The sequence below is a fragment of the Panthera pardus genome, unplaced genomic scaffold (assembly GCF_024362965.1).
Source record: "Panthera pardus isolate Hobbes unplaced genomic scaffold, ASM2436296v1 HiC_scaffold_11, whole genome shotgun sequence".
Lineage (NCBI taxonomy): Eukaryota > Metazoa > Chordata > Mammalia > Carnivora > Felidae > Panthera > Panthera pardus.
This window is the reverse complement of record NW_026526666.1, coordinates 21,399,420-21,414,406: the sequence shown is the minus strand read 5'-3', so window position 1 is coordinate 21,414,406 and position 14,987 is coordinate 21,399,420. Positions and strand designations below refer to the sequence as shown.

The following is a 14,987-nucleotide window of genomic DNA, read 5'->3' as shown; positions in this document are numbered from 1 at the left end:
TGTATTTAATATAAGCTTTAACATTAATAGCAAATATTTATACAATGGCATCACAGCATAGCACTCTTATTTAATTCTACTATTATTCCTGCGAGTTACAAATTGTTTTAGTTCTTATTTAATGACAGAGGAAACAGTCTAAGATAACACAGGTGGTGATAAAGTGATGCCTGAAAGCTGGGCTTCTGATTATAAATGCAGTATTTTTTCCATGACTCCAGGCTACAAAGAAACTGCTTTCATGTTCAAGTGATTCACGTAAGTTCATTTCCCAACATTTAAAAAAAATTTTAACGTTTATTTTATTTTGAGGGAGAGAAAGGGTCATGGGAAGGGCAGAGAGAGGGCAGAGAGAGGGAGACCCAGAATCCAAAGCAGGCTCAAGGCTCTGAGTCATCAGCACAGAGTCCGACGTGGGGCTTGAACTCACGAACTGCGACATCATAACCTGACATTTCCCAACATTTTAATAACTCACTTCTTTGTTCATTTTCCAAGTATTTGTTGAGTATATGTTTTGTAGTAGTTTCCTCATCTATAAAATGGGAATAATAATTCAGTAAAACCTTGGATTGTGAGTAACTTGTTCTGCAAGTGTTCTGAAAGACAAGCAAACGTTTCTAATAAATTTTAACTTGATACACGAGTGATGTCTTACAATACGAGTAGTATGTGATGCTGAACGTCACACGATTACAACTGAGCCAATGGGTCTTGAAATTCACTTTGGTACACAAGTGCTTCGGATTGCAAATGTTACAAGCATTACAAATTTGTTTCTGGAACAAATTACACTCGCCAACCAAAGTTTTAGTAGTACCTACCTCATAGGCAACTGATGATGTAAGAGCTGAGGTATAAATTGCTGTGCATGGTTTTCAATAAAACTTAAGCATTAACTATTTTTATGTACCTGATATAAGCATGTACAGAGTGTAGTAGGGACATGTATTAAATGGACATGTAAGAGTGAACACTGAAAACTTGAGATCGAAGTGTGCCACTAAGGTGATAATGATGAGGGTAGTGATAGTTGAGGCAGTAGTGATGGGGGTGAGGAGTGGCACAAGGAATATTATTTTATATATTTTTGGAGAAAAAAAGTTTACTTCTTTATTTCTTCTCCAAAAAAAAAAAAAAAAAAGAGTAGAAATGACAAATAAATGTAGATGGATAAATTCTGTAAGTTTTAAACTGTATTGAGTCGTCAGTCTATTTGAAAAATGTAGCAAATTGGCTAATAAACTGAGCACTGTTAAGTATACTGACCTGGCCATAGAACTTTCTTTCACCTTCTAAAACTACGTCATTCTTTCCTGGCTGCATTAGTCAAAGATAAGATGATTATTAAATTGCATTGTTGTATTTAATGTTCACTAACTTTCTCAAACTGTGTTCTGTGGAATACTGGTTCACTATTAATAAATAGTGGAAATAATAATTCAGATTTTTTTTTTTTTAAATTTTTTTTTTCAACGCTTTTTATTTATTTTTGGGACAGAGAGAGACAGAGCATGAACGGGGGAGGGGCAGAAAGAGAGGGAGACACAGAATCGGAAACAGGCTCCGAGCCATCAGCCCAGAGCCTGACGCGGGGCTTGAACTCACAGACCTCGAGATCGTGACCTGGCTGAAGTCGGACGCTTAACCGACTGCGCCACCCAGGCACTCCAATAATTCAGATTTTTAAAGAAGCCACGTGACAACAATAGCAATGGCAGATAATTTTTTCATTCTGAGTTTACATTATTTCAATATTTTATCTAAAAATTTGAAGAAAAGATATTATACATATACATTATTGTTGCTTGATATTTTATTATCTCAAAGGTTTAAGAACTCATGAGCTAAAAAATGTAAGATGAGCTAAGTTAGGAGAAAATTGAGAAAAGATTGTTGGTAACTGGTCTTATTTCTACCACTAATCAGCTATGTGACTTCAGAAAATTAATTACCCACCATGGACCTTAGTTGCTTCTTCTCTTTTCTTTCCTCTATTTACCACATCATTTTTAGGAGTGAAATACTTTGTAGTATCCCTGTGTGCTCATCCATCACTCTCCGCCCCCATCCCCAGGTCAGGTTTCTGCTACCTGAAGCCTTATGGAGCCTGTTTGAAAACTGGAAGTAGCTGATCTCCCAGGTCCTTCCTGGTTTTTACCATCTTTGATTCTGGTTTGGAGTTCTTAAACAGGCATTGGTGATTAGTGCAGTGCTGGGTTAGGCCAAGATCTTAGCATCCGTAGGCAGCTATCTCATGAGTTACATTATCTACATATTTTTGGTATTCTGATTACACTGTAATAATTTATATATATAATAAAAAATTGCTTTAAAATATTTTTGGTACCAGGCAAGGAATTATCAAAATATTTAAACAATTCACATTTTAATAGTTTTTTTTTTTTAAGTTTATTTATTTATTTTGAGAACGAGAGAGCGTAAGTGGGGGAGGGACAGAGAGAAAGGGAGAGAGTCCCATGTAGGCTCCACACACTCAGTGTAGAACCCCACGAGGGGCTCCATCTCACCACTGTGAGATCATGACCTGACCTGATATCAAGAGTTGGATGCTTAACCAACTGAGCCACCCACAGGCCCCAAATTACTTTTTTTTAAAGATTTTTTTTTAAGTAATCTCTACACGCAATGTGGGGCTCAAACTCACAACCCTGAGATCAAAAGTCGCATGCTCTTCCGACTGAGTCAGCCAGGTGCCCCAATAATTCAACTTACTTTGAATTTCAAATTACTCAGAAGGGCAGGTTTCTACAGCTCCTTGTTTCACAACTAAACAGAAAATTAATTTTTAGAAAGAATTCAAAATATGTATTCTATGTATTTTTTACTTGCTCATATAACATCATCATGACTGAGCAAGCAACTAAAAGAGCATCTTCTAATAATATATTCTAATAAGAAGTGATACTTTGAATAGAATAAGTGAATATCACCGTTGTCAAGTCTTTGATTAGCCTAACCAACTTTTTCCTTACCCTTCTCCAACAAGAGAGAATATTTTTCCCTTTTATTGCAGCTAAATGATAAAACTTGGTTCTTTTACATTTTTCATTGCTTTTCTCTCATCTGAATCTTTTCTCAGTGCTTTTTTCCAATCTCAGAACTAGTCACACTAGGTCACCACTGGGACATTAAATTTATGAGGGGTATAGACAGATTGGAGAAGACCGTGACTAGACTTGAAGCCATGTAATTTAAGAAGAGGTTGAAAGAAAGGTTGAGGATTTTAATCTGGGTAAGACTAAGGGGAAGAAGTGGTCTGAGGGAGCTGCCTTTGCATTTTTGAAGAGGTGTCATGTTCAAGAATGACTAAGGGTGTTCAGGATGGCCTCAAGGGGCAGAATTAGAACCAGACATATTTTGGTGCCATATCGTATTTTAGAGCTGCCTCCAGCAGTGAGTTTTCTAGCTCCAGTGTGCACAAGCATAGTCTGCAGACTGTTTTTCAGGGTGTGAAAGGCAGGATTCAAGGGATGTTCAAAGAGTCACTGTTGTTGAGACATTTCTATACTTAACTGTTAAATGTCTATGTTTAACATTACCTTTCTTTTCTTCATTGAATGACATCTTAATTCTCTTAGCATTTTCTTTATATGTGAAATAACTTTCTTTATGGTTGTTTAAAATAAAAGTCATTTCCTACCACTTCTGTTAAGCTGGATGATTGGAAAGAAGTTTCTTCCATTATCTTCCTCCACAGACTGAAATCATGCCTTTATTATGAAACTACAGCCAATAGGAACACTGACCTCATGATAACTGAGAGAATAAAGTGTTTTATGATCTCATTAGAATCTTGACATGGATGTGTGCTGTGTGTGCACTAGCTTGTTTACAATTTTCCTTGTAGAATTTTCTATATCATTTAGATTGTGTAGATTTTGGTTTAGAAAAATTTGATTATACTGATAATCACTTATTTTTCTTTCATGCAACATTAAAAAATTACTTATAGAATCTTAACTTCAAAAATTTCATTATAATATACATACTGTAAATATGATAAGGAAAAATAAACTTTTTCTTTTTGAGTTCTTAATTTGCAGGATTTCTTTTCATTCAGGTCATAATTTCTTTATAACTAAATTTCTTTATAACCAAAATTTCGAAACAAGCGAATTATATGAAAGAAATGTTTTTTGTATATTTTGTATATTTATTTTGTTCAGTTGAAGCTACTGTCTCTGAAAATACAGGTTTAGAGTTCATTTAGACTATTTGTGAAATTAAAAGTTTATGTGTTGAAAGAGAACGTGGGCTTCTTTTTCTCATGCAATTTTTCTAACACAACACTGGGATGAAAAGTTGTTAGGAAATTTGCAAGTGAATTTAGATTCTACCCAAATTTAAATCGGCGAATTTGGAAACAGATTGCCATCATTGAATTCAGACTTCTAAACAAAGGGGGTAAGTTTATTGAGACATTCATTTGCTTTGCTTTTGTATCTTTCACATATAAAACCTGTTAGAAATTTTCAGTAAAATAATTTGATTTGGCCAACATGATTGTTGACACCAAGACTGGGAGAATATCAGGCAAAATTCAAGTAATTGTATGACTGCGGACAACATGTTTGAGAGATGTCTTCTCCTTTAGAACTCCACAGCCATGACCAGTGGACTATAAAACATGGAATGCATCTCAACACTGAAGAACATTACAATTCACCTTTCAGGACTTTTACAGTTTTAAAAAACTCTTTTGAGGTATTTTTTCCTCATGTGAAGATTAGGGTACAGATGATGCTGTATAGGTATAGGGTATAGTAAGTACTGGTTAATGATTCTTCCAGTTTTAAATTTATATGGTTCTGTCCTTAAAGATTTGGATGTTAGGGTTTTTTTTTTTTTGTTTTTTTTTTTACTCTCTTACAAGGAGGTGTTTGATTAGAATTACTGACGTGTTCTCTTTTTTCTGAATAGCTAAGAAATATACACACACACACACATATAACTTATGAGAGCAACAACAAAAAAATCAAACCACTCAGGTTTCCAAAAGCACTTCATATTTATTTTTTGTTCCCATTTAGCTTTTTGGAGAATCGGCAAAGCTGATTAACGGTCTAAGACCAGGGAGTTGAGTTTTACTCGCTGGCCTCACTGCGCTCCTTCAAAGTCCGCCCGGCAGCTCTTCACTTGTGCGCCCCCTTTCTCCCAAAGGCGGGCGCAAATCCCTTTCAGTTTCTGAGAAACCACATAGAGCGCATGCTCTTACGATGGTGGATCTGTAGCGCCATTTTCATACCGAAGGCTTTAATTAGGCACGTCTGTAGGGTACCCAGTATTAAAGTTGTTCAAACAGTGTGAGGAGCCTCACAGAAACAAGACAAGGGCTTTTTGGGACGAACCACTCCCTGCAGCACTTAAGCTAAGACGTAAAGAGATTCTTTTGTGTTAATCTCCCCCGTGGACGAGTGGCCCTCTCGTGTGTCGCTAGTTCCCTCCCCGCTCCACCCCTCTCCCGCCCCGGCTGGCTTCGCTTCCCCGCCCCCCTCCTCGACCAGAGCAAGATAAAGGTGAGGCATTTGTGATGATTTTGCGGCCACAGTGGCAGTCCAAATGAGAGGACGTGGGGGACCGGATGGGAACGTTTTCCCCTGTGAGAACAAAGCACAAGTTATTTCAAAGTCCAGTATGTGTAGAGGAAACCGGTACATGTTCTTTTGAGCTAGGAGGTAGCGCTTTTTTAATTTTATTTTTTATAAAGGTGGAGATCCATCAGGGGTGGGGGGCTAGGGTTGCTACAAAGATTTGCTATATATAGGAGGCGGAGCGCGGAGCTCTGAGGTCTTTTAAGTGTGTGTGTGCGTGTGTGTGCGTTCGCGCAAGAGTTTAAGAGAATGTGGGTGATGGGGCGCGCAAGAGAGACAGAGAAGAAAAATCTGGAGTGGGAGAAGACTTAGCGCAGAAAAGGAAGGGGGGCCGGCGCATCCTTGCCTGGGAAGCCGCAAAAGCGCCCTTCCCTACCTACTCCCTACTCCACCGTTTCATTCATAAGTTTCTAGTCTGGAGGCCCCGCCCGGCTCCCCTGGGCCCAGGGCCCCGTTTCCTGTACAGCAATTGGTGGACGGCAACAAAGCCTTAGCAACTGGCTCCTAGTGACATGTGGGCCGCCTGGTAACTGGGGCGCGGGGCCGGCGCCGAGAAAGGAGCGGGGCTGTCCCTTTAAGGGATGGCCGCGGAGCCGTGAAAGTGGAGGGGGCCGGGGGAGGGCGGGGAGGAAGGTCTGAGGGCGGACCTAGGGGGAGGAGGAGGAGGAAGAGTTGCTGCTGAAAGGAGGTGGCGTAGGAGGAGCCGGAGCAGCTGCTGCCAGCCCGCGGGCACCGGAGTTCTGCCCGCTGCCGCACGAGTAGCCACGGGCGCGATCGGGGCAGACGTCTCCTCCTCCATGATCACTTTGGGAGCGGGGGGAAGACTTTGCCCTGCCGTGAGAGCTGGTCTGCGTTTTCCAGGCGCGGCGGCGGCGGCGGAGCAGCCGCAGCAGCCGGGTCCGAATCGGAGCGCCCACAGCCTGGGGCGTGTGCGCCCCGCGCGGAGCGGGCTCGGGTTCCCCACGGAATGTCCCCGGGGCGCCCGGCGCGCTGACTCCCCAGCCGCCTCCGCCTTCGGCGCCTGCTGCCTCGCTCCGGCGGGCTTGGTGTTCGGGACTGCAAGCTTCCCGGCTCCTGGGCAGTGGGGAAGCCCCTGGGGGCGGGTGACCTCAGCTGTCCACGACCCAGCCCTCCCCCGTGCGTATCTTGCTTAAGATGGCAGCGGAGTCAGGGGAACTAATCGGGGCTTGCGAGTTCATGAAAGGTGAGGAGCAGCCGCCCCACATCCTCCAACCCTACCTCACCCCCAACTCTTCACTTCTAGCCCTATGTCCCAACCGCCGCCTCCGGCTTCTCTTGGGGTCCCCAGTGTCCTGCAGCGGCTGCGCGCGCTCTCGTCTCCTCTCGCTACTGTCCTCTCCCAGAGGACCCCCTGCTTCCGGCTTCTCTGTCTTTCTTGCGTCCCAGGTTCCCTCTGCAGCTCCCTCGGATGGCCTCCCTGCCCAGTAGTGGGACAGCGCGGGGTTCCGCCGGACTTTTGCACGCAGGGGCTGGTGGGGATCCCGCTCTGGGTGATTTTTTTTTTAGTCTCCTTTATCCCGCTCGGTTTTCGGGACACTCCCTCCCTGCCCCCGCCCCCCCCCCCCCCCCCCCCCCGTTCCCGCATCACACCTCCCTGTCTCTTACTCCTTTCCTCTTCTTGAAGTCTTCGATGCTGCAGGCTCGCCTCTCTCTTCCCCTTCTGCAGTGGCTGAGGTCTGGAGATTTCTGAACCAAACTTGCATCTTCAGTTCTATGGGTACCCCCAGCTTCTATCTGGGCCCGTTCGCCTGGAACAGGGGAGATATGGGAACTGCCCCAGCTGAGTCTCTCAGTCAGGTCCCCTCCTCGCCTCTCTGTTGTGCTCTTGAGTCTCTGGGTTTCTGGGAGAGATCAGGTTTCTGCAAGAATTCCACGTGTTAATAGAATCTTTAAATAATGGGTAGCAGTTATTAGTTTGATCTTTCCTGTAGTACCACCACCCCTGCCCACCGTTCAGCTTCCCTACTTCTCATATGTTTTCTCCCATCTTTTAAACTTGTCTTTCAGATCGGTTATATTTTGCTACTTTAAGGAATAGACCAAAAAGCACAGTAAATACCCACTATTTCTCCATCGATGAGGAGCTGGTCTATGAAAAGTAAGTTTCTATTTTTTTTTCCCCCCTCAACCGTTTAGCTTGTTGGCTCTTTGGTGAGGGAACAACACTATGTGCCTCTATGGCAGGTTTATTCAGTTTCCCTCAATGATGCAAGTAACAATACCATTTTCCGGAAGACTCAGATGCCTGAGGAGAGGTGCAGAGCAAGTTAACATCATTTGAACCTGTCGACACCCCAGTCCTTTTAGACCTCTGTCTATATTAGCTCTTCCTACTGCCACCACAAACTGCAACCCTAGATACCTAACACTCCCCAGAGTAGGACCAGGGAGACACTGTCCTTGCCAGACTCTCTAATTGGCTTGTGAATCAGCCACCCAGTATTTATGGAGCACCCACAGAGTATAGGGAAGCGTGTGTATTACAGGTGCTTCAGCTTTACAGTTCACAAGGCTTCTGTTGTCTCTCAGGATGTTTTCGTTTCTGCGGCTCATTTTTGGAAAATGGGACCTGTTTAGCTGGAGGTAGCTGTACCTAAGTCATATCCATGAGTAAGATTTTACCTGTACAAGAAATTACTGAGTTATTTTATTTGGTTGCCCCAAGCTTCAGAGTAGTACTTTCTTTGTCTTTGAGGAAGTGGTATAGGAGTGATTTACTTTCTTTGGTTACTTTGCTTCTTCTATGGGAATTAGGATTTGAGAGTGTAAAATAAGAATAGGGAACTGTTGTTTGTGAAAGACCAATAGTTTACAGGAAAAAGATATCTTAATATTTCAAGGGTAATAAAAATTTAATTGAAGAGAGATAAATCTCTGTTCAATAAAAGCAACAGATAATAAGGAATAAGAAGGCTGAATTGACTTGATTACACTCTCATTAAAAAGAGCTGGTGTTTCAGAGTAGTCCAATATCTTCTAACTTAAACATTTAACTTTACTCTCTTGTTGTTAAACCAAACATGCAATTCAATGAACATAGCTAAATGAACCATAGTGACCCTCATAAGCTTCCTAGGACTTGTCCTGTTAAAAGGGATTTTGGCGGTTCTGCCTAATTTGTGGGTACCACCAAGGCATTTGAAGAGTGAGAGTATTCTCGACTTCGAAGAGTGTATCTTTTATTTGAGGGCAAACCATCTTTAACTGTCACTTCATCATAGGGATTCTTGAAACTGATGTCTTCAGAACATTTCTCTTAGTGGTACTGGGGGCAGGATGCTTCTTGAATGGCTGAAGTCAAAGTGGGAATGAAAGAGCCCTTTGCTGCTGCATATGAATGCTGCCGGGAGGAGGTCTAAATCCCTGGTGTCAGAGTGCAGCCATGCTCCTAGACGGAACGGAGTAATGTGTGGCCTGCTCCCCCGACCCTACCCTGTGTACCTGGCTGATGTCACTGCTAGCAGTGTTTATTGAGTGTTCACTATATTGTTGGGAGTGTGCATTTTTGTTGCTTTCTTTTAGTGAGTTTCAGGTTTGGGGACCTGACTCTTGTGAGTCTGACAGTAGGGACTGTGTATGTGCCATTATGTTCCACTCTGCAGTGGCTGACGGGCCAGAGGTTGTTCGGATGTCATGGAACAAGCTTCAGTCATTGAGGTCTGAATTGCTTCTTTAGAGATTGCTAAATGGTATAGTTCTAGCAGAAAATTACACGTAGCCACCGAACGCAGCACTCAGTGGTTTTTTGATTGTAGTATTGATATATGGAGAACATTTTTTTGTGCATTTTAAGGTTGGTATTTTAGGATAGGGCTACAAATCACATTCCTCTTGTATTTAAAACAATTTTTTTGATAGATGTTTATTTTGAGAGAGAGAGAGAGAGCATGAGCAGGGGAGGAGCAGAGAGAAAGGGAGACACAGAATCCAAAGCAGTCTCCAGGCCCTGAGCTGTCAGCACAGAGCCCAATGTGGGGCTCGAACTCACAAACCATGAGATTATGACCTGAGCCAAAGTCGGACGCTAAGCCGACTGAGCCACCCAGGCGTCCACACATTCCTCTTGTATTTATTCTCCTGTGTTTCCGGTGTCTTATAAAGAAAGACTTGCTGGAGAGACCATCCTAATTATGTTGTGAGTTTTGATGTCATTTGAAACCATAAAGAGGACTCCGGCCTGGGCAGAGCATATACCTCTTTCAGTTTGGACGTGCCCAGCTACTGTGCCAGTGCAGTGGCTGTGGTTCTGATTAGCCATCATTCCATCTTTTTTTGTTATCCCAACCTATTACACATGCTAGATGCTGGAGAGGATACAGCGGCGATGGATGCACATAATACCTTCGAGGAGCCGCACGCCTGTAGGGAGGATGACAGCGGTGCAGTCAAAGGGATAGAAAGAGAACTGACTTTAGGTTGACATAGCCCCTGTACTAAGAAGAGTTCCCAGGCAGGTGAGAGCACATTTGATTGCCGTGTTTAGAAAAGGCTTCGTGGAGGAGGAGTTACAATTGGTTTGAAGAACAGACAGAGTTTTATCTGGCAGAGATGTGAGAGGAGAGATCCCAGAAACAAGAACAGCAAGGATGAGGAGGGAGGCTCCGGAATGGATTCAGGGAATAGGAAGTCCCCCAATTAGCCTGGTGTGTATGCAGGTCCAAGGGGGGTGTGCAGTATGAAGTCAAAAGGTCAGTGGGGTGCAGATTGAATGCCAGGGTGGGGATCTGCAGTTTCCTTGTATACCATTGGACCCTTCTGTGGGTTTTGGGGCAGTCCATGGTATAACTGGATCTGGGCTAATTGCAAATAGTGGTAAACATTTATTGAGTGTTTAAATGCATGCTAGTTGCTGTTCTAGGTGCCCCACAATGCTTAATTATTAATTCATTTTATTTTCACAACAATTCTGTGAGGCTGGTACTATTATCCTTAGCGTGCAGAGATGATGAGAGTAGCGTACAGAGAGGTTAGGGAACTTGCCCAAGGTCACAGAGTTAAGATATAGCAGAGCTGGAATTTGAAACTGAGCCCTCTGGTTCTGGAGTACATCTGTCTTCTCTCAAAAAGTTAGTAGGATTGGGGCGCCTGGGGGCTCAGTCAGTTAAGTGTCCGACTTTGGCTCAGGTCATGATCTCACCCTTCGTGAGTTTGAACCCTGCATCGGGCTCTGTGCTGACAACTCAGAGCCTGGAGCTTGCTTCAGATTCTGTGTCTCCCTCTCTCTCTGTCCCTCTCCTGCTCGCACTCTGTCTGTCTCTTCTCTCTCAAAAATAAATAAACATTAAAAGAATAAAAAAAAAAGTTAATAGGATAGCATCCTTAAAACGAGTTAGGGTGGAAGTAGAAGCCCACTTAGAAAAATTCTGGAATGTTCAAGGGGAAGAAATAAGTGCCTAGGTGAGGATTGGTAGCAATGGTGATAGAAAGAAGGGATCTGAATCCATGTGACTGGCAGTAGATCAGGTGGGTGGGTTGGGGGGTGCTGAGAAAAAGGAGGAGGTGAAGAAGGCCTTAAGACAGCCTGGGTCCTGGTGAGCCTGCTGGGACCATTAACTGAACAAGAAGTAGGGCAGAAGAATCGGCTTTAGTGGGGAGATCAGGCATTCCATTTTGGTCAGGTTGAATTTAAGGAATTTTTTTTTTTTTAATGTTTATTTATTTTTGAGACAGAGAGAGACAGAGCATGAACGGGGGAGGGTCAGAGAGAGAGGGAGACACAGAATCTGAAGCAGGCTCCAGGCTCTGAGCTGTCAGCACAGAGCCCGACGTGGGGCTTGAACTCACAGACCGGGAGATCATGACCTGAGCCGAAGTTGGACGCTTAACCGACTGAGCCACCCAGGCGCCCCAGGAATTTAAGAGATACCACATAGACTTGAAGTTCTTAAACTTGGGGATTTTTTTCCAAAAGAGATGATAAAACTGTGAGAATGATGTGATTTTGGGGGAGAAAGAGAAGATATTAAGGTCTGTATTTCACAGGCAGGGCCAGGAAGAGGAAGCAGGGGAAGGAGGAGGAAATAAACAGAGGTGGACAAACACTGGAGAGAGAGAAGAAAGGGAGGAGGGACAGAAGCCTGGGAATCCATCTTGTCAGCTCTACTTCTTTAGGATGTGTAGAATGAGAGAGATTGCAAAGCCCCTAGGAGAATGTGTAGTAACCTCTGTTCTGTCTATGGAGGAAGTCTTGTGGTGGGAAAAATCTTGACTATCATATCATAATGTACATGTCTCTAAGGAGAGGAGTATGTTTATATGCACTGTCACACAGGCCTTGCTCAACCTTGTAACTCTGTACTTATTTGTTGAATGTATAAATGAAATGCTGCCTTTCTGGATAAATTATCACCTTGAAAATGCAACTATTATTTATGAATCAGTAAGTAGTCTCTTTAAACATTAGGCTGTAGGTACTCTGGACGCAGCTGTGTTTTGTGCAGGTGTTTAGTTAGTTCTAAGGGGATGATAGCACTCCATGATTGAAATGGCAACCTTCTGAGAAGCTGGTGGAGAAAATTTAACAAAGTGGCCTCATGATGTGTGGCTGTTTATTAGAAATGAGGGTCTGAATTTTCTGCTTGATCTTAAAACAGAATTTATCACATTAATATAAAGGCTTGAGCAGTTTTAATAAAATGTGGTTGATAAGAAAGCCATACATTTGTCCTTGGGTTAGGATTTCACAGATGAGAATAAAAATTAGAGCATGAACTAACACACTTGTGGCACAAAAGTAGCCCAATAAAAAGAGAGCCTTTCAAAGATTTATCTGTATTTGATTAAGGTACAAATAATACACAACTCTCCAGAAAGGCTAATTCTTTAGTTTTGGAATTGGGCCCTGTAATCCAAATAGAGGCTTACTTTTTTATAACTTGGCTCAAGTTTTTTTGGCTCAAAAGTTAGAAAAATGAAGTATGTTAATTGTTATAACCTTTGCATGCCCCTCCTGACTGTGATGATGGGTATAGGGTTGGATGTTAATGCATAGAAAGCCAGTTTGCTATGAAGGGTGGTGGAGAGGGTGTTTATTTTTAGCCTTGTCCATTTTCATTTCTTCTCTCCTTATGTTTGCAAAGGAAAGGTGTTGAGAATGCAGGAGAGAATTTTCATGGACATACTCTGGGGACTGAATATTAAGCAGTGTCTGAAGTGACTCGAAGCATTTCACCAAATGGTTTTGCATGGAAGAATGAACAGCCTCTAATGAGGACTAATTAGCTAAACTGAAGATTTAAATAATTTAAAATGTTCAGTTTTCACTTAAACTTTATTAAAACACTCTTGTATTAATGCAACCAGGAATTTTTGGATAAATCACGTATAGAAGAATGATTTCTTTGATAGTCTGTAAAATAGGTTTGAGTCAGAATGTGAACCTAGGACATCTTTGAGAGAAATACAGAAAAACTTCCCTTGCCTGGAAATATTTGTGGGACTGGAGTTTTTAGGTGAGAAGAAACCCTTTTGGTTTTCAAATTTTATTTTAAATTTAATATGTAGCAAGTAGGCTAATTTAATGGAAAGACTAATGCCATTTATGGACATGCACACGTTCACACACGTATGATCATATAGAGTCTTAGGGCCATCATTTGGTACCCCAGCTGTCATTGTAAATTGCTATGATATTGACAGAAGAGAAGATATAGTTGAATTTGGAGACACATTCCCCCATGGGAATAAAAATAAAATCATAATAACAGCTTACATTTATAGTCCTGGGCCAGCACCTAGGAGTCGGTTGCTATTATTATCACTACTTTACAGATGAGGAAGCTGAGGCTCAGGTCGGGTAAGCAGAGCCAAAGGTCACTGAGCTAGTAGTTAAGTTGCTGAGCTGGGATTCAAGCCATAGGTAGTTGGCTTTGGAGTTCATGCTGTTATGCTCCCAGCAGGTTCCCAGTTGTCTTGAGCCCGAGGCTGGTGGGGAGGGTGCAGTACCAGCTCTACACCCCTGCCCCACACACTTGGCCCTTCTGACTTGAGTGGGGAATGGCTTTGGTAAGAAAGTGCCACCGACAGTGCGTGTACCAACTTTATGTCCAGGTTATATCTGGGAATGTGTGGTGGTAATTAAAGTGTTTTTCCCACTTTGTGGGTGTAATTTTGCTTTTTCTCCTTTCGGTGGACTGCCAGAGAGAGAGAGAGAGGGAAGGAATAAATTGAGCTAATTATCATTATGTATTAATAGGATGGATGAAACAAAAGCAGTCCAGTTTTCATAAGCTTATGAAAACTTCTTTTGCAGGCTGTCCAGTGAAATGTTCTTGCTGCTTAAGTAGTGTAACTTAAGATACAAATTTGTGCATAGAATTCTCTTAAAACTCAGAAAACTTTGTAGCTTTTGAAAGACAGTGGGTTTACACTTCCTTCTCCCTTTCTCCTTTCTTATGTCCTAACCTTGCAAAAATTACCCAGTATTTTTTCAGGGCCACTTTTTTCATCCTCTGTTTTGAACACATGCCTTTTAAGTGTGTGTGTATATGTGTATTTTAACCAACAGTACTACATAGTATATGTGATGAGGAAATGCACAAATCTGTATACACTAACCAGCCAATTTTAAATTCAGTGACATACCAGAGCCAGATTTCACTTTCTAGGTATAGATTTATTTAAATACTTGCTGTTTTGGACCCATTAGGCATTCACAATGGGTAGTCTGTCTCTAATCTTCATAAGGACACATTATTTTTTAGTTCTTTCAATTTGTTTGAGATAAGCCTGACAGAAACATAAAATTTAACTACGGTGCTAAGGATTCAGTTAAAACTAACAGGGCTGGTCTTAATCAGGCTGCCTGACACATGGATCCAAATAGCCGGGCTGTAGGAGAGAGTCCAATGGGGAGCAGTTGGCCGTCCAAGTTCTGACTATGCCAAGTCACCGTGGGGCGGCTTCATTATTTTGTTTGAAGTAGATTCCTAAGACATCAGATGTTCTCAGTTGTAAGTTCATAAACACATTCCAAAGCCGAAAGCAAATGACTTTTACTAACCCAGAGCTTAATGCACCTTTGTGCTTAACAAAAGCAAAAAGAAAAAGAAAAAAGACCCTTGACACATTTTCACAGGAAGTGAAAAAAGCGGGACTTAAGACTTAGAGGTGGTTGAAAATTGCTGGAGGAGAAACATTTAGATGGGATAGATTTTGGTGCAGAGCGCTGTGCTAATGCTTCGAGGATAGACAAATACGTACAGAAGGCAGTCGGAACAAATACTGTGAAGGGCGATATATGACAAAAGCTGCAAAGGTATGTGTTAGGAATCCAAGAAACGAAGAGGTTATTACTGCCTGGGGTGATAAAGACTACACAGAGTGATATTTGAACTAGCTCTTGAAGGGTGT

General features: G+C 42.4%; 1 protein-coding gene and 1 long non-coding RNA gene across 8 annotated transcripts in view; one reads left to right on the top strand and one right to left on the bottom strand.

Annotated features, from left to right (window-relative positions):
- Nucleotides 1-283: 283 nt before the first annotated feature.
- LOC109271924 (uncharacterized) lies at nucleotides 284-3,605 on the bottom strand. Its single transcript, XR_002082165.2, has 2 exons — nucleotides 3,564-3,605; nucleotides 284-535 (listed from the first exon to the last, which is right to left on the bottom strand). It is a non-coding gene; the product is annotated as an uncharacterized LOC109271924 (long non-coding RNA).
- Nucleotides 3,606-6,261: 2,656 nt separating this feature from the next.
- CDC14A (cell division cycle 14A) overlaps nucleotides 6,262-14,987 on the top strand; it is a 186,591-nt gene continuing 177,865 nt past the window's right edge. For 6 of the 7 annotated variants that reach the window (XM_019457632.2, XM_053891941.1, XM_053891950.1 and 3 more), the window contains exons 1-2: nucleotides 6,262-6,819; nucleotides 7,644-7,734. In XM_019457632.2, coding sequence (XP_019313177.2) covers nucleotides 6,771-6,819; nucleotides 7,644-7,734 — 140 coding nt within the window. In that variant the 5' untranslated portion in view covers nucleotides 6,262-6,770. Of the gene's footprint in view, nucleotides 6,820-7,291; nucleotides 7,311-7,643; nucleotides 7,735-14,987 lie in introns of those variants that run through there. The other variant, XM_053891951.1, reaches the window with a different exon arrangement.